The following is a 27786-nucleotide window of genomic DNA, read 5'->3' as shown; positions in this document are numbered from 1 at the left end:
ACACATGTCTTCTTTATTCTATCACTAAGCCTAAGACAATAGTAGGAGTATTACAGTAGATTTGTTCCATGAATGAACAAATTAATAGTAAGTATTAACTACATAATCATAACTCTGCTCTGGGGTCAAAGATAGACTCTGGAAGAAAAAATTAAGATTAGAAAGTGAACGCAGAAAAAAGTAGGAAAGAATGTTACAGAGGAGAGAGCCTTTATTCCAATCTTAATACAAATGCTGTGACCTTGAAAAGCTTATTCATCCTCTCTGTGTCTCCATTTTTTCACCTGAAAAACGGGGGAAGTGAATTAGAACTGTAGTTCATTATGAGCCACAGATCCTTTTAAGAAAATAAAGGCTATCAATTTTCTCCACAAAAGGATTGTATGCATATATCATGAAAAATAATAAGTCAACATGTTTTATCCAATAATGAAACGGCTTTAATGTGTACATTTTTATATGATATAAAAATCCATAAAATATTTTATAACTTTGAAAGGTAATACAATAATTTATACACTCAAAAAAAAAACTTCTCCACTTTATAATAAAGCAAGCCCCAAACCCCCAAGCTGGAAGAACATATATCCAGAGAAAACAAAACATTTCTAGATGTTATAAAATGTTTTGAAATATGAAAGTCAAAAATTTTCTTTTAAGTTTCCGTAACACATTTGTTTCAGATAAGGATGAAGTTGTTTAATCCTTGCTTTTCTTGACAAACCAATCCTGATTGGCCTACTGCATGTCTTAAGCGGTCGTACTCTTGAAATGCCATGTGGAAAGTGACTACCTAAAAATATAAGACAATAAAAGAGTAAAAATTATCAATAGTTTCTATGCCTAAAAATCTTTACTTCTAATCATGATATTAGCAACATTTACTGAATACTTACTGAGCACTTATTATTTATGTGCCAGGCACTATACTTTAAATGCATTATTTTACTTATTTCTAGCTCCAGTTTTAAAATATGAAAAACATAAGCACAAAAAGTTAAGTAACTTGCCCCATAAAATATAGCAACTAAATAAAGTCAGCATTCCAATCAGGCAGTCTAACTTAACAACAATCACAACAAAACCATATAGGTTTTAAAGCCAACTTGATGTTGTGGCTTTAAACACCAGGTCATTTTTTCTATTGGTAGCTAAACAACTATGCTGTACGGTTAATGGCTATGTTTGGTTTCTAATGGAGGTTATTGTCAATAATAGAACACAAATGCACTCCATCTATTATGCATCAATAGAGGGCTCTGAGTTGGAAGTTGTTCTTTAACATTATACTATATCATTTTCGAAGATGTCCAAAACAGTTCATGGAGATACATACATCTGTTACTAAATCAGTTATGTAAAATCAACTACCTCTGATAATAAAATACAATATCTCTAACTTTCAGGGTTTTTTAAATAAACTGTGGGGTACATATGTAAAACCAAACCGTGGGGTACATATGTAAAACCAAAAATGTAAATCAAACTTTAGTGAATCAGTATGACCTCAATATAATAGCCTGTTATACTAAAAACAGTGTAATCAAATGTTAAATCTGACAAAAGGTTAGCAGTATGATTTTTACTAACCTGAACCAAAAAGAATCTGTATGTATCTATGTAAACTTTAATGAAGTAGAATACAGAATTAAGCTACATGTATAATAAACAGGGAGAAAAACAACACAAAATAGATAAAATCAGTTTATTATACTTGATTCAATATTAAAATTAGAAAATTAATTATTAAAGGTTAAAGAAAAATACATTATTGCTAGATCTTTTAAAAATTTTGAAACACAAAGGGATTGTTTAAATAAGACAACATTGTTGGATCACAAGATCCTCCTCCATTGGTCTAAATGATATATAAAGCGCCAGTGAACTGGCTGGTTGGCATACAACATGTGCTCAAAATAATTTCAATACTGTACTTGCCTTCACACCACAGAGAGAAGGGAGAGATGGAAAGAGAGAAGGGATCCATTGAAGACATTTAGTAGTCAATGGAAACGTTAAGAGAAGAGGCATCATGATGGCAGGTGGGTGGCTATCAAAACTTTTCAGGATAACTGGGATCTTTCTGATGCCTTTAAAATGACAGTGTATAAGCAGGCAACCACTCTAACTAGGCAGATCAGTAAAATCCATTCATATTAACCCCATTCCCCAGTATCTTCCAACTTTTCTCTTACACTGTGGATTTTAACAAGCCTCAGGAAGATCATTCAACTTTTGTACCCTTTGAAAGTGAATCTACTTCCTAACATAGTATTAAATAATTCTGGCTGAATTCATACATTATTTTTGACATTTCACAACATGTCATTTTAACTTGTGAAGGCAGAATCACATTGTTATATGGGTTTAGATATTTCAAACAAATGTAATGATTGCTTTTCCAATGTGCACACATACTTTATCTTCCTCCTACATCCATTTTATTATCACAATTATAATCACAATGACAGCATGAGGATATACTCCTAATCTTCCTTTATTCTATATCAAAATATATTGCTAAGCCAATTTCTTCCTTTCTTTCTGCCCTAGAAGAAGCAAACCCTATCCTTTTCAGGCTAATTCTTGCCATACTACTTTTTGACTCATGGAGTATTGTTCCATCAGTTATTTCCTTCATCCCGGGGAGAAGAGACTACCTGTGGGCTTTTGATCTTCCAATGTTTTGATTAATTTTTAAAACTATTTCATTGTAAGCTAAGAAAAGAGGAAAAGATACAATTCTGAGGTGACAATAAAAGTATCAGAGGTAACATTCTACTGATTATGAGAATGCAGAAAAAATGTTTTGAGACATGATGCATGACTTAAGATGTTTTAGTAAATATATTTAACCTACAATGTTACTCTTTTTAGATCTAACCTTGTTGTATAATACCAGAAATTTCTGACCGGATTATAACTTTGCCTAGTTCCATAATTTCAATCCTACCCCTACCCTACACCCTTGGTACCACAAGGTGGAATGAATGTTAGACATACTGTGTTTTATTCTGATATTGTAGATCTATTGGGCAAAAGATAAGGTTAGTTGTTTAATTTTTCTTTAGTGTGTGCTTTTTTTTTTTTTTTTTTTTTGACAGAATCTCACTCTGTCGCCCAGGCTGGAGTGCAGTGGCTCAATCTAGGCTCACTGCAAGCCCCGCCTCCCGGGTTCACTCCATTCTTCTGCCTCAGCCTCCCATGTAGCTGGGACTACAGGTGCCCACCACCATGCCTGGCTAATTTTTTTTATTTTTAGTAGAGATGGGTTTTCACCATGTTAGCCAGGATGGTCTTGATCTCCTGACCTCGTGATCCGCCCACCTCAGCCTCCCAAAGTGCTGGGGTTACAGGCGTGAGCCACCGTGCCTGGCCTAGTTGTATTTTTAATGTAATCGAAAGTATAAACATCAGTCAAAAATCATGTTGACATGACTAAATGGCAAATATTTTTTATTCACATAATAAAATGTCCATATAAAAGCTTCATAACAATGAGAAGCATAGAGTATGTTCTCTATCAGAGAGCATGGTCCCTATTACACATCTCTATTAGATGTGTAAACTAGGCATATGCAACACTTAACATATAGTCACTTTAATACATCAATACAAATATCTGAACGTAGTTTTGCAGAGTGCATTTCCCAATAATATTCTAAATAGCATTTTAACTGTCACCAAATTTTTAATTATTAGAATTTATCAGTATAATATTAATGCTCTTAAAAGGTGCTAAAACTTTGTATTTATTTTGAACAACATGAATATCTATACTTTCCTCATACTAAAAATACCATAATGCAATAATCATCTTAGAAGTTATCCTAAAAAGTAACCACAATGTTACCTCCTCTCAATAAATAATTAAATTCTTCTTTACATTCATCAGGGAGAAAAGCAGGTCTTTTAGGTAAAGGTGTTTCACAATCTGAAAATAAAGAGTGATATGTTACAGCAAAAAGTAACTTTTATATAAAATATTAACGGTATAAACAAATTATATTTTCAGAAATATTTCCTTCAGTTGGCTCCTAATATTTAGAAAAATGAAGTACGACTCTTCAAAGCTCCTTTTTAAAATTAACTTGTTTCCTTCAACTTCAGTATATTATTGAACATTTGAATACATCTTTATGAGAAAATAGTGTGCACCCAGCTAGCAGCTGCTGAGAAATTCAAAGTTCAAGGTGAAGCTGTGTCAAAGTTCAAGGTGAATGTCTCAAACATTCAAGAAAACACACAGACTCCAACTGTACAAGAGGAGAGTGAAGAGGAAGAGGTTGATGAAACAGGTGTAGAAGTTAAGGACATAAGACCTGGCGCGGTGGCTCACGCTTGTAATCCTAGCATTTTGGGAGGCCGAGGGGGGTGGATCACAAGGTCAGGAGTTCGAGACCAGCCAGGCCAACACAGTGAAGCCCCCATCTCTACTAAAAACACAAAAATTAGCTGGGTGTCGTGGCAGGCGCCTGTAATCCCAGCTACTCTGGAGGCTAAGGCAGGAGAATCACTTGAACCCAGGAGGCAGAGGTTACAGTGAGCCGAGATTGCGCCACTGCACTCCAGCCTGGGCCACAGAGCTCGACTCTGTCTCAAAAAAAAGAAGTTAAGGACATAGAATTGGTCATGCCAGAAGCAAATGTGTCGAGAGCAAAGGCAGTCTGAGCCCTGAAGTACAAGTAATGATATGGTAAATGCTATTGTGGAATTAACAATGTAACGGTATGAAAACAACTTTTTTTTTTTTTTTTTTTTGGTGTTTCCAAGGAGTAACTGCAGCTTGCTTTGAAATTTGTATTGTTTCTATCATAAATAAAGCTATGGCTTCTTGCTGGAAAAAAAAAAAAAAGAAAGAAAATAGTGTGCATCAATAAACATTGTCTTGCATTTTATCTCTACCTTCCTTCTTTGTTGTCAAAATTATACATTTGGCCTACACAGAAAAAAGCAGTAATTTTTCTAGCATGAGAAATAATGTTCTAAAATGAATTTCATACCTTTCTCAGAAGTAGAGTAAAGTAACTCTTCCTCTGATCTACTTGGATAACAACTCTCATTAGGAACTTCCTGTTCTCCAATATTGGGTACAGTTTTCCATTTAAATAAACTTTGGTGACTTTTGCGCATATTAGGACCTGCTATAGTATCATGGAACGAGGAAGATGCATGTATTTTGTTGACCACAACCATTTTCAAATCTTTTTCTATCTCCATTTTTACCTTCTCAGCATCATTTTCTCCAAAGCAATTTTCTTGCCCATTGTTTGTTTCCACAGTGCTTAGAAGTTCATTTTCCCTACTAATTTCATGAAACATACGAAGTTCTTCAAGTACTAAGTCAAATTTTCTCTTCATCTCAAAATCTTTTACTATTGTCAGAGCTTCTGTTGATAAATATTTAGCAGCTAAGTCCTGAAAACATTCATCATTCCCTTCACTCAGACCAGTTTCAAATTGATGATTAATATATAATGCAGAGTCATTCTTTCTTTGAAAATCCTTTGAATTAGCTATCTCCCTTTCTGGCAAAATACTCTCATATTCATTTGTATTTGTTACATAATTTTGATTAACATATTTATTTTCTTCCACATTTACTTCCTTACTTATTAATGAAACTGACTGTACAGAAAACATGTCATCCATTGGAAAAAAACAATCTTTCTCTTCCTTTTCTATCTTAGTATCTTTGTGAACTTGGAAACTATTTGTTAAACTTTCAGCTGTGACTTTTACTTCCTCTTTCAAAATTAAGTCATATTTTTTTTCTTCTATTTCACTTAGCAAGTTCCAAAAATTTAGTACTTGAGTTATAGAAGTGGTATGGGTCTCTTCATTATGTATTATGTTGTGGCTTGCTGGTATGGCCTGTTGCCTAACATTGCAGAAATCTTCAAATATGTGCTCACAATCAAAGCTACTGATCTTATTATGTCCCTGTTTTCTTTCCATATTTAAATCTTGGCTGTGCATATTTACTTCATAAAAATTTTCATTAATGTATCCTTGGTTGTTCTGTATAAATTGAGGACAAGAATTACCATGTGTTTTAACAGTACTAGAATTATAGTGAGCCCAATTTTCCACATTCACAACTTGTTGAGGACAACTCATATTCTGACAAGTAATTTCTCTTATTAAAGAAATTTCGTCCATGTCATCAAAGACCATTAAAAGAGGAATTTTTTCATATGTTTCAAAAATTGGAAAATCTGTATTTTGAGTTGTCATACTGAAGGAATTAATGGGTTTTTTCTTAGACTTTTCAAAAACTTGTTCAGTTCTAAATAACTTCCTTTTCTTTAACATAGGTTTCATATTATCTTCTAATAGTCTTGAAGAAGTTAAAATCTTTACTAGATATGCAGTATGATTTTCCCCTATATTTTTTGGATACTTCAAATAAAGCATGCACTTGAAAATGCATTCCTCTTCTAATTCAAAATCATTTTCAATTCTTGTTAAAGAGTCAAAGTTATTGAGCAAAAAAGCTATGTTAGTTTTCAATAGAATATCTAAAGGTTCTGAAACACTATCTTGTAAATATATGCTTAAAATTCCATTCTTTATATTTGTATTCATGTTTCTTGTTATTAGATTTTGAATACCAATTATACCAATTTGCTTTTTACACTTCAAAATGTTATAGCAGGTTAAAATACTATTATCTTTTTTATTTCCTGAAATACTTTTATGGAAATTAAAAATTTCTATAATGAAACTTTCAAAAGGGTTGTTCACATGAAAGACTTTTTGTGTAGTATTGTATCTCAACTGTAGAGTATTATCATTTTCTCCTTTACCATTTAGCCAAACAGTCATTATTAAAGCTGTCTGACTACCTAATATTTCTCTTACAAGAAGCTTTGATTGTTCTTCATATGCATTGATGACTTTTGCACAGTGGTAATCTTCCTTGCTTAAAAGGTCTATTTCTAATAATAATAGCCAATTCCATTTTTCTTCAGTTTTTTTCATATTTTCACATTTAGTCTTGCAATTATTTATAATCCAACAATTTCCTCTATTTCTTCTCAAAATATGTCTAACGTTACAGTCCCAGTTTTGAGATTTTTCCAACCTGGTAAGTATGTAACTGTCCAGACATTCTGCTTCCTCCCAATTTGCATTTTCTAGTATAGCGAAATTCTTTCTAGAGTCTCTTACATTACACTGGATACTACTGCAGTTACAGTAGTTTGAACTGATCAAGTCTTTTCTCTTACAAGTATTTTGGCTGCTGAGTGATGGGTAGTCATTTTCATAACATTTGGAAAAAATGTTTTCCGCTTCTACAGTTTTTTTATCATTCTGTAACTTTTGCTTCTTAACATCAGGTCTATTTTGGGACCAGTAAATGTTTGTGAAATCCCTAACATATGCCTCTTTTTTGTCATTCTTTTTCTTCGCTATTTCCTTTAAATAGACAGAGGACATTTTGCTATTTAAGTCCATTGGAAACTGAGGGACACTTATTGTGCCGCTATCTCTAAAATAGCTAGATTTGGCAATTTCCAACCTGGGCTGGTTTTGAGATTTTGATATTTTTAGTACAGATGATGAAATGTTATTTTCTCTTTTATTTGATGGCACAACACTGTTAGCTTTACATCTGTTTTTAATTTCATGAAATGGTGATTTAGTTTCCTTGAAAAAGGTAACATCTAAAAATGGATTTTCTTTGTGAACATTGTCTCTTCCTTGGACAAACTGTTGTTTTCGATTCTCATTTCTAATTCCATGTATATCGTGTATAGAGGTGCTGGGCAGAAGTTGACTAACCCCTGCTTTGGAGCTATTACTGCGGTGCACACTGAAAGCCTCTCTGTCATGCAGTCCTGCCTCAGACCTTCCTGAAGCCCTCAAATCAGAATCAGGACTTTGTGAGGGGGGAGACTGCAAACAGCTACTCATTTGGAATTTGAGATTTGAGCATTCCAGATTACATATCTGCTTCCCACTGACTGATTTCTCCACACACGAGTCTGCGGAGTTATCGAAAATAGCATTCGTTGAAACAAGGAGTCCCTTGAAGGGTCTAGGGGACAACTCCCAGACTTTTTCCGCCTCAGACAAGCGAGGCACCAGAGGCAGTCGCCAGCCCGCCTTAAAGACACCTCCAGGCTCCTCAAGACAGAGCCGCTTGCTACTAGGTGGTTGGGAATCCGAGTCCTCAGGAGGCGTTAAAGAGGAGGTAGGCTTTCTGAGCTCGGCCATCCGCGGCGTGGGCTGAGGGAGAGACATGACAGCGAATGGAAAGGATCTGTCCGAGTCCCGGCGGGGCTCCAATCCCTTAATAGGCGGTTCCGGGCCGCTCTGGTCACGCCCCTGACCCGCCCCTCAAGACCTGGCCTTAGCCTAATCTCAGGGTTTGCCCCACCCCGAATCCGCCCCTCCACAGCCCCAGACTCAGCCCCGCCCCCCTCCCTCAGTCCCTCCTCTCCCTGCCCCCACCCACGCGCCCCGGTTGTCTCACCACTGAAGGTCGGAGCACCCTGGGCCGTTACAGTGTCTATTTTTAGCGCCTTTTTCTAATGCCACGACTGTAGAGAGTCTAAATGCTTTTTTCCCTGTGGTAGAACGAAGGGGAAAAGTTAGAATCTCTCACTTAAAAAAAAAATTTGTGAATGGTAACAACTTTATTTTCTAAATTCTAAAATTTTGTTTACCTCAGAAACGGCATCTCCACAACGGCTCGAGTGACTCTCCAGTAAAATCGTGTAGTTCTGTCAGCACCAGACCAAATCTCTCTGTGTATGGAAAAACTTTTTAATCCTTCCAGCGTCACTTAAGATCATATTAATATTTCCACTTCACTAATAAAGTGTGTTTGGGGAAAAAAAGCCACCAGTACTTACCAGTCTATCTGAGGAAAAAATGTGTGGAAATTATTATCCGGATAATTATTATTCTTCACTTAAGACTAAAAAAAAAATAGTTTACTATGTGCTGTGGGGATTTCTTCTCAAATATTGTGGATAAAATTATTTAGAGATAAAATATTATATGTTTGAACTACCCCATTTAGTGTAAACATAATAATACAGGTCTGACTCATACCTACTAACAAATTTTTAGACGCTATTTCTTGTTTTTTTTTTTCCTGCTTTGAGAATCATTTATGATTTCCAGTCAATTCTGGTTTTTGTGAATTCTATAATCATTAAGAAGAAAATGTTTTTCAAAATGTTTATTATTATTATATACATGTTTCTTAAGAAACATGTAACTAGTGCTCAGTAATAAACACCTCGATTCCCTTGGTGGTTGTTTCAAGCTTGGTATGTTTTATATTACATTTTATGCTAAAATTTATAATAACTACAATAACATGCAACCAGAATCCTAACTTCAGAACCCTCCCATGGCATAGATGGCAATATATAACTAGCCTTCTACTTTAGGTAATAAGATGTTCACCAGTTTCATGTTTTTTAAATACTCTTAGATACATTGTGATTACTTCAGTGTAAATTCCTCTAGAGAAATGTTTACTTAAGTTTGTAGAAAGCCTTGCAGCAGAAGCACTTCATTAACACTATAAATAAGAATGTGGCAGTGGTTCAGATTCCACATCAGTGAATTCTCCAAGTTCTACTTCTGTGTATCTTATGTTCTATTGCTTTTCTATCCCAGATTTTCCACAAATCTATATTCTTTTCTAATCCATTCTGTTTTAGCCCATAAGGGGTGACTTGTATAGCTAAGGTGTATATAATTGGTGCGCTAGTGTGATATTAGGACCAAGACTTTTTAAATCTGTAAAGTAAATGCCATTGATTGTGATTTCTAGTCTAGATTGATCTGTAACTTGATATTTGATTATTTCTTCATCTTGCTAATTTGCCCAAGAGCACATTATTTTTTATATCTCCATCACATCATTATTTAACAACTCTACATTGTTTAAGGATTAAAATTCAAATAAAACCCAGAAGTATTACATGTAACTCAACAATTGTTTGACTCCAAGATACAGAAATGTATAGTTATTTTCTCCATCCTGAAGAAACTTACAGCCATAAAGACCAAAAAAAGAGTCTTTTCTTGCATTTACTTATTTAAACATTATACTAATGGCCACTGCCATTTCAAACAATTCCTATTGAAACCACTATTTATGTGGGTTTTTTCCTTTGTTTTTTTAAATGCCACCTAGAAAATGAACCAGTTATAAGTGAGAAATGCAAAAAATTATGTCTCAACTCATCATAATCAAAATATAAATAAGACTTGTCCGAATCTTACTGATGCCTCAAAGCCCATTTCAAATGTCACATTTTTCTATATCACTTTACCCAACCCTTCCTTTGAAGTTCTTACCTTCCTTAATAACAGTAAACTGAGCTTTAAAGACAGCATCTATCTGATTTCTTTTAGCATGGTGTCTTCTTATAGTTCAACTCTGAATGAATAAAAGGATTAATGAGTTAATGAGATAAACCCCATACTGAAGATATGACACAATCTCCTATTAGAGTTAAATCAGAAATTTACTCAATATCAATATCAAGTCTAATGTCCTTAAGCATAGTATGTCACATCCTCACTACTAGGTCCTACTTAACTCTTTCAGCTTCTTTTTTTTTTTTTTTTTAAACAATTTGCCCCCATGCTGCCTACACCAGAATGTTTATTTTCTTGCTCTTTTATGTATGTTCTCAAAGCCCTTCATTTCTCCTCCTGGCAAATTCTTATTAAGCCTTAAATGGCCCTACTCAAAAGTTACCTCTATGGTGAAAGCTTCTCTTCCTCCTCCCTGCTGTAGCCAATCCCTGGGCAGAATTACTTGCATCGTCATCTGTTTCCTATAGCAATTTATTTCTAACTGTAGAACACTTAAAATGTCTTTATTGTATTGAGTTGTTTATATGTCCCCTCCACTAGGCTCCATTAATCAGGACAAGGATTTATTAATTTTTGTATCCCCAGTGCCTCTAAGTACCTCAGTTAATTAGAAGAAATGAAATGACTCCATGGTTAATACTCATTTACCAACTCTAATGGATTCATGGTGTCTTGAAAGTGCCTTAAGTTTCTTGTTTTTGTGTTATTTTGCTTTAGTTTTATACATTAGAGACTTGCTTTTATAATCATGTTGAAATACATTTAACATGAAAACTATGCTGAGCTATAATACCATAGGAGTTCAAAATGGACTTCAAATATTAGTGGTTTTAGCATCATTTGTGTTTCATGGTAGAACCAGAAATATGACAAGACAGTTTTTCCCTTTTACTTCTTTTAATAAATCATGTAAGAAGTGAATAAATATGCTAAATCTAAAAGTTTGTTTCAAACTGAAAGATAATAAAATATATTTCAAACAGTTAAAAGAACCACTAACAAAAATATTTAAATACAGCAGTTAGAAAGGAAAACATCATCACTTACTAAAAATATTTAAAATAAATATGGCTATAAATAACACAAATAGCACTTTTCATCAAGTCAACGATAAGCACTAGGGGAAAATAAGAAAATCAGGATACTGTGTACATTTATTTGCATATAAGATTAAGTTTTTATCAGCTCAATAATGGTAATTTGTAACATAAATATCATCTTAAATGTGATAACATATGTGCAAATGCTTTAAACTATAAACCACCTTTTTGTCCTCAATGTTCATTAATGACATCATAATCTATCCAGTCTCCTAAACTAAAACTCTTAGTATTATCCTTAACTTTTTCTCTTTTTTTGTTTTACTACTTCCCCAAAATGCATCCCCTACATAGACATTCATCAAATCTTGTTGATTTTACATCAAATATGACCCTGAAATTAATCCCCCTTTTATCCATAATGTATCATCTTTATTTCAATCTCTCATTATCTCTTTCTGAGAATATTGTAATAAACCAGTCTTCATTTTACTAGTCTCTTCTCAACTTCTGCCCAATACCATTACAAAAGTTTTTTTCTTAATAGAATATTAATCATTTTGTTACTTTCTTAAGAACTTCTTTTAACCTTTGATGCCCTTCAGAATAAAATACAAACTTTAATTTGACATAGAAAGTTCCTCATAGTTCAGTTCTAAACTGTTTTTTTCAGCTTCCACATCTACTCCCACAACACAACTTACTTTCCTGCAGCACTTAACTTCTTGCCATCCCTTAAATGTATAAAGCCCTTCGCAGTTTCAGTCTAGGCCATATGCTGCTTCGTTTGCTTAAAGCATAGTGGCAGGTCTTACTTAGGAAAGTTTTCTGCAGTGATCCAAAGTTTACAGTCATCTTTAGACCCCTACAGTTTTATTTGCTAACCTTTTTTTTAACTTCTAAATTTCTCCGCATTATTATGTTATTATATTTTCTGCTTACTTAGCTAATTAGAAATAACCTTTTTCCTGAGCTCTAAGTATTGGAAAAACAGGTGGAATGTTCCACTATTTACAACATCCATTTGATACTCTAATAAATTTCAGTAACAATTTAAGAACCCTGTCGCTGAAATAAAGCAAGAGTTTGTTTTTTATTAGAATCTGTGCAATTGCAAATAACACCTTTTTTAAAAACAATTATGAGTTCTTTCCAATTAGACTTTTGTAAAAATCTTTTCAAGGTTTTGAGAGGACAAAATGTCTTTTTTTAATCATATAAACTTAAAATTACTTAGATTACTTCCTCCTTTTGTAGTTTTTTCCTGAATTTAGTCTCATAAATATTTAGTTGGACATGGCAAATTTATATAGCTATCTTTTACTTAAAATTTTCAAGGAATTACATATATTTACATTAAATAAAAAATACATTTAACATGAAAGCTATGCTGAACATAATTTAATTTTATATCCTGAAAGAAATATTGAATAGTAGTTGAAGGAGTAGAGTCGAATCAAACTAAGTTTTTGAATCTATAGTCCACTCATTCCTTGATGTGTAATATGAGCAAATTATTTAGTTTTTCTGAGACACAGCTTCCCATAAATGGGAATTAAAAAATAGAACCTACCTCATAGATTGCTGGGTAAAGTAAATGAAATACAGTATATAAAGCATTTAGAAGAGTCCTGGGCACCCAGTCAATGTCCATTTAAAAACATTTTTAATTACAATAGTTATTATCAAACTCATAGTGTGCTGAGCTGGCTCTTACAGATTCAGAAGAGTTGATTGTTAGCATCTCTTCCCAACTGTGTATTTCAGTAACTTCACGTGGGTAGTTTGGAAGTATTTACATCACTGTAAATGGCTCATAATGGAAGTATTTATATCACTGAAATCAGCATATGCTACAGATCAGAGCTTTTTTTTCTAGAAAACCAGTTGTTAACAGTTACCAGCATAGTACAGCATCAAACTCTGTCTTATGTTTCAATAGTAATTTATATTATTCATACTATCTAAGTCAATTCTTACTACAAGCTTATAGCTGTAGTGAGCCAGGCAGTTTGTCTAGCTAATATCAAAGTCAAGCAATTCAATAGACTCTATATTTGATGCCAGGACATATGCAAAAACCTCATTTAAAAATAAAAGAAGCTCATGGTAGTTAGTTTTCATCTCATTTGATACTTCTTTATGAGTGGAGAGTCCAAAACTTAACATATACAAAAAAGTAGCTATTTAATATTTTAAGTTTGTTTATAGTTTCATGATTTCAGAATGCACATAGGTTCTGTTCACAGGAAAACAATGGATCAAAAGAATACTCCCTCTATCATTATCTAGGACAGAGTATAGCCACTGCCTACTATCAATGAATAATCATTGAATCATAATATAATCTTCAAAGTACTTTTAAGTGGATGCTGTCATGTGATGATTTAACTCTCCTTTGATTTGCTGAACATCTATTATGTGCAAGGATCTGTGCCTGATGCTGAATGAAATATTTTGACATGTAAGATTTAATCCTTGTCTCTAAAGAATGCATTCTAACAAGAAATATGCATATAAAAGGATAACCAACAATACATTGCCGAATCAGGCTGTTCACAACTTTGTCCTAGCTATTTTTCAGCCTTATCTTCAGCCACTTCACTCTCCTCTCCTGTGCCTCACAATTTGCCACACAAAACTACTTGCAATTTCCAAACATTCATGTGTTTTGTTGTTTTGTTGTTCAGTTCAAAAGACATTTATTGAGCATCTATTATTCAGCAAGCATTGCGTTAAGTATCAGGAATCCAAAATAATACACAGTCTTTTTCCCAGAAATTTAGAGTACAGTAGGGAGACAGACTTATAGAATTTATTTCAGTATAATAGGATAAGCGCTACAGTAAAGTTATATCTAGCCACTGAAGAAAGGGGAACAAATGTAGTCTGGAGACTTAGGGGAGACTTTCAGGAAGAAATGGTGTCCAAAAGCTGAGTCTTAAAGGTTATATTCATTCATTTAATTCCTATAAGCCTATAGTTTTCTGTAAAACTTCCTTTTATTTCCATACTAATCAATTATTCATCCATGTTCCCATAACATTTCAGACATCTATTGCATACTTATAAAATTATATAGAGATTAGTTGTAACATACTATCTCTTACACTAAATTATTAGCTCTTTAAGACTTGGGATAGTTAACTTGGTTATCTTCATATTTCCAATATTTAGCATGGGACCTACCACATGATAGACATTTTTTAAACTGTCAGCTTGAAGATATTCCAAGTGAATGATATAGAAAATAAGTACTGTAAAAAATAAATGCTGTGAAAATTCAGGGAGGGATTACATAAATTCTATACAAAATAGGCAAGGAAGGCTTCACAGAGGAAAGGATTGAAAAATTCCTGTAAAACAGGATCTAGGAAGCCTCAGGAGAGTAGTTTCAACCAGAAACAAAATTTAACCTAAGGTTCAAAAAATAGAGCTCTGTTTTGTCAGAGACAAAGAAAGTGGGGAAATAGCTCTAACATTAAACTGAGAGCTAGGAATAAAGATGAATTAATCTGAAAGCCACTGACTCAAGGAATCTGGTTACAAGAAGGCTTGGCCAATCAGGGTGAAAAGCAACAAGGGCCTGGAAGACACTGAGCAATATTTTAAAAAACTAAATCTAAATAGACATTATGATATAGTAACTTGCCTATCCTGAATGTAGTATGTATCCCAGGATTTCTCTAATTATAATGAATGGGTTTGGTATATTCCACATAACTGAATTTAGCATCAGTGGACCTTTTAAGACGAGAATTAATGAAAGAAAATGTGACCAAGGCCATGATACCCTTGAGCAGATATTTGAAGGGGTTTAGCAGAAAAAGAGCCAAGAATCACAGAAAGTAGACAAGGAAATGTAACACTGGGAATTGGGGAGAGGCATTAGTGCGTACTGCAATGTGCTGTCACACAATTCTGTTAAAGGATAACCTTTTCCCTAATTTTTAATAGTTTCTCAAAGATAATTATGCCCTATGTGGGGAAAAAATAGGATCAACATGTTTAGTTTTGAAATGCAATCTGATACATACTCATTATATACGTAATATTTGTTTTACATAGTACTTATGAATAGAGAAGAAAGTTGCTTTGCAATTTTTGCCTGAGGTCATTCATGCTCATCACCCACTTAACTGTAGTTTCATATCAACTTCCAAAAGCTAATCCCACAATTTCTGGAGACCACTCAGAGGGACTCTAGAAATGACTTTCTTAAAAGTTATCTGGCCTGCACCTTGGACAATAACCTAGAAAACCATAGATATAGAATACGGGCTGCTTGGTTAAAGTTACAATGCCTTCTTCAAGAAACATTCAAACAAGGCAGCAGCTGGGCTTGGAATATAATGTGTAGCTAAGCAGGAACAGAACCACAGTAATCATGATTGGAGTAAAGAGATAACATACATATATGACCCTTCTTCTTGTATGTGGAAAACAAAAAGGTAAGAAAGAGAAGAAGCAGCAAAATGAGCATATATTTCCAAGCCATGCTAATTATGATATTATATATTATATATGTAATGTATAAGTAATATAATGAATCAAGGGATTATAAATAGAATTTTAAGTTAATATGCTCTACAAAAATCCAGGTGTTGTATTTTTTTAAAAAAGTAAAGCATAAAAAGACAGAGGATTTTCTTTTTTTTATTTTTGCATATAAAATCTCTGTCGGGTGCAAACACATATAAAAAAATTAATTCAAATGATACTTAGCACAGAATATGTGCTCATCACTATTCTGGATACAAGGCTCGTCTTTCAATAGGTATAGGCTTGTAGTCATGAACACTTAAATTTATATGTGGTTCCTTGTTGGATATCCTTCTGCTTGTTTAGCAATGTAATAGCAGCATCATATTTTCTACTTTTACACTCCAAACTGGTAGAATAATTACCAAAAAATAAAAAGATGACTATTTCAATTGCTGCATGTCATTGCAGGGAATACTCCTTCTACCGAGTTTGATTTATAGACGAAGTGCCTCAGACCATAATTATCCACTGTTGAAGTACTAATACGAGGTCAAACTTTGTCAGGAACTTCAATGTGGAACCAAAATATGCCAGTTTAAACTCCAAAAGAAGTATCCCAGATGTCTGCAGGAGACTTTGGTATTGGGGATTGAGAAATAGAAGACAAGAAACAGAAATGTAGCATCATTCACCACTAACCCTTTCTGTAACCCTAAACCCTCTACAAGAAAGGCATACAAGAAAAGGATAAGAGTTTGCATATACAACAGTCAAAACTACACTCACTGCACTGCTCAAAAAATGTGCCTCAACTGAATTTGCCGAGGTTCCGTAGAATTACAAAACTATTTTGCACTTTTTTTAATGAAAAAGGTTTTCAAACTCTGGCAAGAAAACAAGCTCAAAATTCAGGCTTTTTGTTTTATTTTGATTTTTTTCTGTTGCTTTGAGGAATGAACACTATAAACTTGTATCAATTTACACTGAAATCATAGTAAGAATTTTAAGAAGGCCAGAAATCTATTGACAGCCAATATAGAGTAGTAAAGAACATAAGAAATATGGGCTCTGCACCCCGAAAATTATCATGCTTCAGCCTTCTATTTCTTTACCTGAGTGGTGTGTTCATTTTGTGATAATTCATTATGTTGTACATTTATGAATGATATCCTTTTCTGTCTGTGTTTCCTATTTTTAGAATGAAAGAAAAAGAGAGGAAAGGAAGAAGGGAGGAACAAGGGAAGGGAGGGAATGGAGAGAAAAAAAGGATGAGAGGAGGGAAAGAGGCTGAGGCCAGGGTGTTCAGAACCTTGCATGCCAAAGCTAAGAAAAGGTGGACTTTATGCCACAGACAAGACGATATTTGTGTGTCTCAGGAAAATGATATATGTAAATAGCATTTTAGAAAAATTTCTACAGTAGCCAATTTAGCATGAACCAGAAGCAAGAGAATACTGTCTCTAGGAGAAATTGGTCTAGTTTAGAAGACATTGAAATAATATAACCAGAAATGTTAAGAACCTGTATTGTAGTATCGACCACAGGAATAATATATTTTAGAAATAATCATTAGAACTTTGTTACAGCTGCTTTGAGGGTAAGAAATCAGTGATTATTTCAAGGTTTCAAGCCCAGTTGACTAGAAAAATAAACATATTATTAATGGCAGAGGGGAGTAGAGAGGTTGAACTTGTCTGAAAGTATATCATAAGGATGAGGGTGAGGCATCTGAATTTAAACATATTGTATTGAAGAAAGTGCTATTGCTCTAGACTGCTAGTTGGAAAAGCATAAATGGAGTTCAACAGCAGATAAGGATTATAAATGCAGATGATTTCATGTTCATATGCATATTAAAATGATTTGGCATGGTTATGAAGGGCAGAAACATCAGAACTGCATTCTCCCAGCTTCTTTTTGCCACTATTAAGATTGTTCTAACTATATATCATCATGGGAAAAATGATATAATTTATACTCTGTTCTACTTATATATACTATCAGATGATACCTATAAATTCTTTGTGAGCATAGAAACCTCTTAACGCATGATGAAAAATAAACCTCTTACCTCTTTCTACTAGTGTGGTTGGCTTGGTTTTAAAAAATGATTTCAAATTTTGATCCCTGCTTTAATGTAGTCTCATTTTGACTATATTGCAAGGTGGCAAAATTTTTACTCAGGTTTGTTGTCATCTAAATACTTTTAATCAGAAACTCTTTGAAGATATTTTATTGATTGATTAATATGGTAAGTGTTTATTTTGTGAATTTTGGAACTAATTTCACAAAAATTAGTTTAAGTATGGGTAGGCGACAAATAATCATTAAATCAGTAGCATGTAGATTTTAATATTATCTGCATATAGACAATCACTCTTAAAACATAAAAATATATATGGCATTTTCCTTAAAAAGAATGAGAGGGAAAAACTATTTAAATTTTTACCAAGACCTTGGAAAGCTATGATCAGTTTCAGGGAAGCTACCTAATGAACAGTTAGAGAAAAAATACAGTCAGATAGGCACGGTGGTTCATGCCTCTAATACCAGTACTTTGGAAAGTCAAGGAAGGAGGATCACTTGAGGCCAGGAGTTCAAGACCAGCCTGAGCAACATAGGAACACCCATCTCTACAAAAAATTTTAAAAATTAGCCTGGCATGGTGGCACGCAGCTGTGGTCCTAGCTACTCAGGAGGCTGAAGGGGAGGATTGCTTGGGCCGGGAGAGGTCGGAGGATGTAGTGAGCCGTGATTGTACCACTGCTCCCCAGCCTGGGCAACAGAACAATTCCCTGTCTCAAAGAATAAAATAAAATAAAGTCTAGCACAACCTTCATTTGTCAGTAGCAAAAAAGGAGGACCAGTACCTAAGAAAGAATATAAACATATTTCTTGGCTTTCAAATGATTATACTAGTTGCCAAAAGATGGTTCCAGTGTCTGTTGCCAATTGTAAAAACTGTTCCCAGTCATACAAATCTAGAAATTCCCTGTCAAGTCTTATGTGTTTTCTTTCATCAATCTAATCATGTTATATTCATGAAAATTAACTTAAACACACAGTCACTTTTTCTTAAATACTTTCATAGTATATTCTAACATATTATAAAATATCTTATATATTAAGAAATATAATCACTTGTTGGGACGTGTCAACTTTCCTCTGTATACATTTACTATAACATCACATTCATAATTTGTCAACTAATAATAAAAAATAAATAAATAAATTACTTAAAATTTTTTTTCTCTTTAGAATTACTAAAAAAAAACTGTTTTCTACTGTTTTTGGTTCTGTAAGTGCAGAATTATGTATCATAGTATGAATTATAAATAAAATTATCAAGTTATAAAAATAATCTTCCCAATTATCAAAATTTCCAATGGAATGTTAATTCTTCTAGATAGTAAAATCATAGAAAAATAACCCACTGAGAATGAAAGCTAAAAAGAAAGAGTAATTAATCAACCAAATAATGTTGAGCTCTATTATGAATCAGGAACTTAGCATTCTGAATGATACAAAGTAAATATATAAGATGCAGCTTCTGCAATAAGTAGCTTTATGATATCATTAGATACTAAAATCTAAAAGAAGAACTATGTGTCCTGGTGATATTTCATTGAATATTCCATTCATATTAAGACTACCAAAAATTGAAATGAAGAAAATATCACCCTGGGATAGATTAGCAGGGAAGTATTCATGGGATTTAAACAAGACCTTAAAGAATAAGTAGAAAATTCACAGTTATACAAATTAAGCATCACATTGTAATCTGAATCTTCCTGTGGAATTCCATTGTACAATTCGTCCTTTGGGGGTACAAATTTGAGTGGAGCTCTAGGAACACTATAAACTACAGGTTGGGGGATCACTTTTGTCTGGACATGCTCTTAGTGAGTCAGATCTTTCAGAGGATCTTGCCCTGCTCAGATTCATCTAACTTCAGGCATAGGATCTGATCAGAAATCACTGACTGATACTGCCTGTTTCTTGCCCCATTCCCAGTTCTTCTCACAGAACAAGAGTGTCACCATAACTACCAAAGAGTAAAATTCTCTTCTCTCTGGAGAAGATTCCATCATAAATCTCAGGAGATTCATCTTTGGCACCTTTCCGCTTATTCATACTATTTGAATAAAATGTGTCACCAAGTAACAGCATAAGCCTTGCTATAGCAGGGACCAAAAAGAAATATTCAGAGAAGGAAATAAAAAGCACACTCATCTGACAGCATCAGGAACATTTTATCTTAACTCCCTTAATGTTCCTGGGTAAAGCTTTCTGTAATTAGTTTTTAAATGATCCTACAAGTTATTTTGGCAGCTTTCGAGAGGCACTGACTCCTCAGATGAATACTGGTGTCCCTAAAGACATAAACAGATTAGCCAGGTGTGGTCGCGCACGCCTGTGGTCCCAGCTATTCGGGAGGTTGAGGTGGGAAGATTACTTGAGCCCAAGAGGTTGAGGCTGCTTTGAGCCAAGATTGCGCCACTGCACTGGATCCAGCCTGGGAAATAGAGTCAGGCCCTGTCTCAAAAAAAAAAAAAAAAAAAAAAAGACATATATTGAGTTACTGTATTCTTTCCTCTAGACCAAAGTGGGAAATTATCCACATATCTTTTAAGATAAAAATAATACAAGCATAAATAATAATATTAATGGTCCATTCTCTTAGATTGATAGATCTGTTATCTTCAATAACGGGAGAAAGAACTTCAATCTATTTAGAAGTCTTAATAAAGGCCTATTTTTAAAAGTGAGTGTTGAAGGCATAAAAACCAAAGAGTAAATTTTAGTTCATTTAAAATGGTCCTTAATCCATCAGATTCAAACTGCTTTCAAAATGGTCATGCTCTCAAGTTTCAACTACTTATTTTTCAAGTTGTACAATGATGTATGAAAATTTTCATAAAGTTTTCAGGTAGCAGGATTTTCATAGAATGTAACCATTACAGATTTAATCTTTGGGCTGTATCTATTTGTAAATGACCCTGAAGGTTATCATGACAGGTAGTAATATGTCATTTTGCTAAAGGACAAATGTGAATTTTATGGAACTATAAAGCTGTTGCTTGCAGTTAATTAAATTAGTAAGTTTAGTCAGCTGATCATGTGGTATGTGCAGCTGAATGTAGCTTTGCTGTTGTTATTTATCATCTCATTTTATACTCATAGGCAATAATATGGCCATTTACCAACAAAGTAATTTTTTCCTAGAGTACTATTCACATACTGGGGAGTCGGGAAAGCCTTAGGACATGTCCCTTATGAATATTAAGATATATAACATATTAAATAATGTTATTTAGTCTTATTTTTCAACCAATCCACAATCAACATGTTTGAACTTCTAATACTGTACTACAATCTACACAACCAGAATTCAGTCAATGAATGTTTCTAAAAACATCATATGTGCTGTGAACCTAAACCTGCTCTAAAAAATAGTCTATTAAAAATGACATTATATGGATCATTGGCAAGGTGTTATATAAGTCTAATTTCAGAATATTGTTTAACATTTCAGTGCTATTAATACTGAATTTTATTCAAACATCCATAAACTAGCCTAGCAAATCTTAAGCAGAATTTGAATTACTTCCAGCAGTGGTACTGTGATCAGTATACCTAATCCGATTTCCATGAGCAACAATAATGAAAGGTCTCTAAGGAAATTATTTTAAATAAAACTAAAACTGTGAATTTAATTTAGTTTTGCATTGGAAGAAACTGGCTCAATATCATCTTAGACGCAAATTAGCACTATTAACTTATTATCCAGAATTTCTTAGATGCCCAATATCTTGAATTTGTGAACCATAGATCTCTACTTTTTATTCTTTCCCAATTTATAAATAAGGAAATCAGGGCATGAAGGGAACTTAAGTAATTTGCCCAAGACCACATCTAATAAGAAGCAGAGTTGGTTTTTGAATCCACATCTCTTAATTCAAACCTCGGCAATTTTCACAGTAAAAAATGCCGGGGTGGCGGGGGAAGCATATTTGCAGAAAAGAAAACTCTTTCTATTATCGCACTGCCAGAATATTCTTTATCATAAACCTAACACCCACATGCTGTATTTAAATGCAATTGTCCTCTACACCAGTTTCCTAGGGCTGCTGTAACAAATACCACAGTCTTGGAAACTTAAAACAACAAAAATGTATTCTCCCACAGTTCTGGGGGCCGGAAATCTAAAATCAAAGTATCATCAGGAGATTTCTTTAGGGGGTTCTGAGAGAGAATCTGTTCCATGCCACTTCTAGCTTCTTGTTGTTGCTGGAAATCTCTGGTGTTCTCTGGCTTGTGCATAATTCCAATCTTTGCCCCTGTAGTCACGCAGCATTCTCCCTGCCTGTGTCTTTCTGTGTCTCTGTGTTTTTTCTCTTATAAGGATATCAGGAATTTTGTATGAGTTTGAGACTAGCCTGGGCAACATAACGAGACCCCCACCTCAAAAAAGAAAAAAAAATCATAAGAAAAAAATCCAATTGGTCTAGCGAGGTTTTAGTGTCCAGAACAAACAGCAGTCAGGAACCTGTTTCTTTAGACCCTTTTGGAGGCAAGGGAACCATTGACTTGTGGGCTAGGCATACTCCTCCAACAATATCTACTACAGAGTCCAAATATGAAAACAAAAAACTAGATAGATAGATGGATAGATAGATAGATGATAAACACATATATGTTCATATGCATGCATGTGCATATGAAAAGTTATTAATCAAGTTAATTAAATATTAACATTTTCTAAAACAATTTAGCCAGCATGCATATATTTGAAACAAATTATTATTTTTGTTATTAACAGACCATGTTCTACTTTAGCTGGGTTAAATACACATTGTCATTTTAATCCTGCAAATACTTTCTTACAGACAATATTCTAAGTGCTGTTTGACAATACTAAAATCAGTAAAACTGTTACTACTTTCTAGGAATTTGCAAACAAATATGTAGGGAGAATAACAAGTGCAAAAGCAACTCTTCCAAATTCCTTTTTTCTAAACTTTGGTGGTTAAGTTTTACTCTTCTTGTCTCTTCTCTTTATACTCCTCCTTTGTCAATCAAACCTATTCTCTGGCTACAGCCATTACCTGTACATGAATAACCACCAATTCTATATTTCTAGCACAGACTTCCCACCCAAGGTCCATCCCTGCAATTTCTTGATGTCTGCTGGACCTCTCCACCTATATGTGCCAATAGCCTTTCAAATGCAAGAAACATGTCCAGCAGTTAAGTCAATCCTCTTGCTCTCCTCTTCTCCAAACTTGCATTTCTGTTTTTACTAAAATCAATACCATTGTCCCAATGATCCAGTTCCAAATCTTATGATTGCGTTTGACTTTACCTTCTCCAATATACATAATCAAGTATCAAATTTTGTTGATTCTACTCTAACAATATCAAATTCATACACTTTACATTTCCACTGCCACTTTTCTGGTTCAAGTGTTTATTTCTTCTAATGTGATTGTAAAAACTTTTCTTCCAATTCTCTTTACCTGTAGTTATGACTCTTCTAGTCCCTCCGTGATTTAAACATTAAAAATTAGCAGTGAAATTTTGTTTTCAAATAAAATCATATATGTGTAATCCAAGCACATTGGGAGGTGAAAGCAGGAGGATTGCTTGAGGCCAGGAGTTCAAGAATAACCTGGTCAACCTGGCCAGATTCCATCTCTACAAAAAATTTAAAAAATTAGTTAGGCATAGGGGTGTATGCCTGTAGTGCTAGCTACTTGGGAGGCTGAAGCAGGAGGATCACTTGAGGCCAGAAGTTTGAGGCTGCAGTGAGATATGATTGTACCATTGCACTCCAGCCATCTGGATGATGTTTTACTGATTTCGTTTTAATTTTCTTTCATTAAAATCAAAAATACAACAAACCAGTCTGAAATGACACAGTAAACTACATCTCTATCACCAAATATGAGTAGATAGCCTCAGAACTATTACTCCATAGGATTTTCCAATATAATTTCTTCCTTGTTATATTTCAAGCAACTTGAATAAAAATGAATTCCTTGATGCCTCTGAGTTTTGAGGCAAAATGTATAAATTTTAAAAATGCTTTAGTAAGTATATAATTTTTAATTTTAGTGCAAAATTTTCCATGGTATTTTAGACTATGAACTATTAGTGGAATACCCAATACTCTTTGACTTTTTGTTTTTATATACTCTGGTTTCCTAATCAAGAAAAACAAAGTGAGCCAAATATTTTTGGTTTTCTCTTCTAGTAGTGTATGTAATGGTAATTCATCTTCTTCCTAAATTATAATCTATTACTGCATATTCTTGTCATCCCAAGCAAGAACCTGAAACTCGGAAAGATAGAAACTAGTAGCTCATTTTTTTTCAGCATCGGAGAGTAGCAGTTGCTGAATAACTGGTATTACATTACTGGGTTGCCCCTACCTAGTTTTGTCACATTATACCACTTTACTTTTAGAAAGCATTACAATATGGCCTTTCTCGTCTTCTTTTTTTTTTTTTAATCAAGTTCATGATGTTCAGTAATATGGCCTTCCTAAGGAGTTGATCTCACCTATGAAATGGGGGTAATGCTCTCTGTTTGTGAATCAAATAACAGAAGAATAGTAAAATCATTTACAAGCTATAAAACAGAAGATGCTTTAATATAGTTCTACACTTGGAATGTATGCCTAATGTCCAGAAAAATAAACAAACAAGAATAATTGAGTAAAAGTCCTTGAAAAATCAGTTAGTTAATAAATGCTTTTAAATACTTTGTGGATTATTTGCATGATAATAATTTAATCAAGGTGGAAGACACTCATGCTTAAAAGTTATAAAGTTTCTTCATATCAAAGTTAAGAACCTTAAATTCAATCAAAATGATTCGAGAGTTTTTTCTCATATCAACGTAGCATTCATTTTGCCTTTTGAAATGAAAAGCAGACAGTAGCTTTTATTTAATAATTAATAGAGGTATTGTCATTATATAGTATCTTATGTTTAAATAGAGCTTCCTAGTTAAGTATTTTCATATATACTATCTCAGTTAATCTTCAAAACAATTCTGTAAACTGTCTGCTATGTGGTAGGAAAAGATTCTTCTGCTGGGAAATAATTTTTTGGCTGAATTTGAAGGATTAATAAGACCCTTAAAGGCAAGACAAGGGAAGGATGAGTTTCCAGGAAAAGGGAAAGAGTATATGGATAAGTGCGGAGAAGTGAAACATTATTACATATTTGGTATACTGCAGGTAACACAGAACGGTTGAGCATAGAGCACTAAAAAGACATGGCAAGAGATGGGGCTCTCAAGAGCCAGAAAATGATCTTGCATGCTGTGCTAAGGAATTTTAATTTATGTTGTTTAAAGTGAGAAACCAGTTAATGATTTTATTCAAGGAAGTGACGCGATTTTACTTGCAACAGTTAGGAGAATGAGAAAGAACACATGTTCCAAGAGTGAGATGATGAGAGGCTGAACTAATACAGTGGCAGTGAGGAATGAATTTGCAAGACATTCAGAAAATGGAATTCACGGGATTCAGTTAATGACGTGATGAGGAATTAGAGAAATGGAGAAGCTGAAGATAACATCCAAGCTTCTAATTTAGAGGACTGGGTTGATAGTGCGCATCGTCAAAGTGCTAGGCAGCACAGGGGGAAGAACAGATCCAAGGAGGCAGAGGGGCAGGGGAGAAAATCATTTGGAGATGTTGAGTTTGAGCCATCTGTAACAAATTAACATGAAGATGCTCTATAGGTAGTTTTAAAAGGAGGAAGTCGAGAGTAAGGTGAATGTTTGGATTTAAGAACACCAGGGATCATTCTTTCTCTTCTTGAACACCCCCTTAGGAATGATAAGATGAACTCTAAAGGATATATGTGGTAAGAACAACAAAAAAAAAAAAAAAAAAAAAAAAAAAAGAGGGATCCCACTGTTTCTTTCCTCCTTCAGGCAGGATAAAATTTTTAAACTGTTTGGTTAAAAAAAAAAAAGTGGGTTTTGTTTTAGTTGGTTGTCTCTGAGGGGGCATAGAAATCACTGTTCGTATTTTCTCTTCTATGCTAAGAATCTCTGTTGAGGTTGAGAGTTTAATTAAAAACTCTAGATTAAAGAAAACACAGATTAAAGGGAGAAACAAGTCAGTAAGATCTGCTTTAGGCAAGAAGGGTTTTTGAAGACCCTTCTGGACTCAATGATTTCCAACTACCGAGGTCCCCCAAAATGGATCCGTGATATTATCTGCAACGGCTATTCACACAACTGAAAAAGAGTACAGCCTAGCAATAAAGACACATACAAAGTCATGAATGAAAAGAAACAGGGCTCATGCACAGTGCAATTCTGTTATCATCATTTATGGAGTGTTGCCACTAACGATAATGGTAAAAATTTCCAGCTTCAGAGCACTGCTATGAATCTATATGTCAGGCCAAATAGTAGAAGAGAAAATGGAATAAAGTATTTTCTATTCTTGAGGCTGCACACTACCTGTATTTGCTATGACTATTTCTGAGGCTCCAAGAAACTTCCAGGAAACTCAAATCTTTCACGATGATTCATCTGGCAGGGCCTTATGAAATTTTTATTGTGGATTGTTCAAATTTTGAGGAAATTAGTGTCTACAGACAGAGTGATCTTTCAGACTGAATTTAGATCCAGTCATGGATTACAGAGTGAAATCAGAGGAGGACTGGGAGACATGATCAATCAAGTTCATTAAAACTAGAATTTTTATTCCCTTCTCTGCAGAAGGAGGCCTAAAACTCACCCATTAACTCATGGGAATCACTGCTTCACGGTCTTGCATTTTTTTCAGTATTTTAGAAAATCATGTAGAAGGGGCACAGACATATACAATGAGACATTCTATGAGTCAGAAAAACTGTTGTAGGGCTGTATTCTAAGAGATACTTCCTATTTGACTATAGGGAAGTTATTTTATTTTGTTGGTCTATCTGCATCTTTTAAAAAAAGATTTAAAAAGTCAGAATAGGACTGGAAAAGATGGCTCATGCCTATAATCTCCGCACTTTGGGAGGCCAAAGCAGGAGGATTGCTTAAGACCAGGAGTTTCAGACCAGCCTGGGTAACATGGCAAGACACCTGTTTCTACAAAAATATAATAAAATTAGCCAAGCGTGGTGGTGTGTGTCGGTAGTACCAGCCACTTGGGAAGCTGAGGCGGGAGGATCACTTGAGCCCAGGAGTTTGAGGCCACAATAAGCTATGATCCTGCCACTGCACTCCAGCCTGGGCAACAGAGCGAGACCCCTGTCTCTCTCAGAAAAACAAAAAAAAATCTTACGTAATATAATTATCTTACGTAACACATCTTTTCTGTAATGATTAATACCCTTTGCTTTTGGAATAAAGGTATGCTATGCATAGAAGTAAATTACTATCATTATTCTTTAAGAATAAACGAGTATAAATCCATTCTTCAATTCCGGTCTCTTTTCATTTTCTAATAATGACTTTCAAGTTTTCTTCCAATTTTTAAAAAATATCCCCTTGCCTTAAGTTCTACCCTTCTTGGCTCATATATTTTACACACAAATTTTCTAATAAATAATATTACCAGGAGTTCCCAGGACTACGAGCTTAGACCTGTTACACTACTGGAATTTCACACTTTTACTGTCATTCTCCGTTTTCAATTCGTCCACGTCACAAAGCGAGTGAGAATATTACATGGAGTGTTTTACACCTGAAAAGCTACTGTTGGTATTGTTTGTTTGTTTGAATCTGGGAAGAAATAAGGTGGAAGTAAGGCTAGAAATTTCTATAAAGAACATAATTTGCAACTGAAGGAAGAAAAATAGCTCTTCAGTTGTTTCTGGTTAATTGAGGATTCTACCAGATACACAGGAAGGAAGAAACAAGCCCCTACCTACAGCACCTTCCTCCT

At 34.1% G+C, this 27786-nt stretch overlaps 1 protein-coding gene across 3 annotated transcripts; it reads right to left on the bottom strand.

Annotated features, from left to right (window-relative positions):
• On the bottom strand, nt 1–27786 carry RAD51AP2 (RAD51 associated protein 2). Of its 3 annotated transcripts, XM_034952649.3 has the most exons (7): nt 27457–27786; nt 10330–10411; nt 8676–8756; nt 8483–8576; nt 5004–8235; nt 3854–3934; nt 185–793 (listed from the first exon to the last, which is right to left on the bottom strand). In XM_034952649.3, exons 5-7 carry the CDS (start codon nt 8221–8223, stop codon nt 642–644), a joined length of 3453 nt encoding a protein of 1150 aa, XP_034808540.2. In that variant the 5' UTR covers nt 8224–8235; nt 8483–8576; nt 8676–8756; nt 10330–10411; nt 27457–27786; the 3' UTR covers nt 185–641. The 3 variants fall into 3 exon arrangements, 2 of the variants coding, with proteins under 2 accessions (XP_003827035.3, XP_034808540.2); XR_010109221.1 differs by lacking the exons at nt 5004–8235; nt 27457–27786 and having other exon boundaries at nt 737–793; nt 10330–10436; XM_003826987.6 differs by lacking the exons at nt 8483–8576; nt 8676–8756; nt 10330–10411; nt 27457–27786 and having other exon boundaries at nt 1–793; nt 5004–8436.

Source organism: Pan paniscus, chromosome 12 (assembly GCF_029289425.2).
Source record: "Pan paniscus chromosome 12, NHGRI_mPanPan1-v2.0_pri, whole genome shotgun sequence".
NCBI lineage: Eukaryota > Metazoa > Chordata > Mammalia > Primates > Hominidae > Pan > Pan paniscus.
Note: the sequence above shows the minus strand (reverse complement) of the source record. Positions and strands in the feature narration are given on the sequence as shown.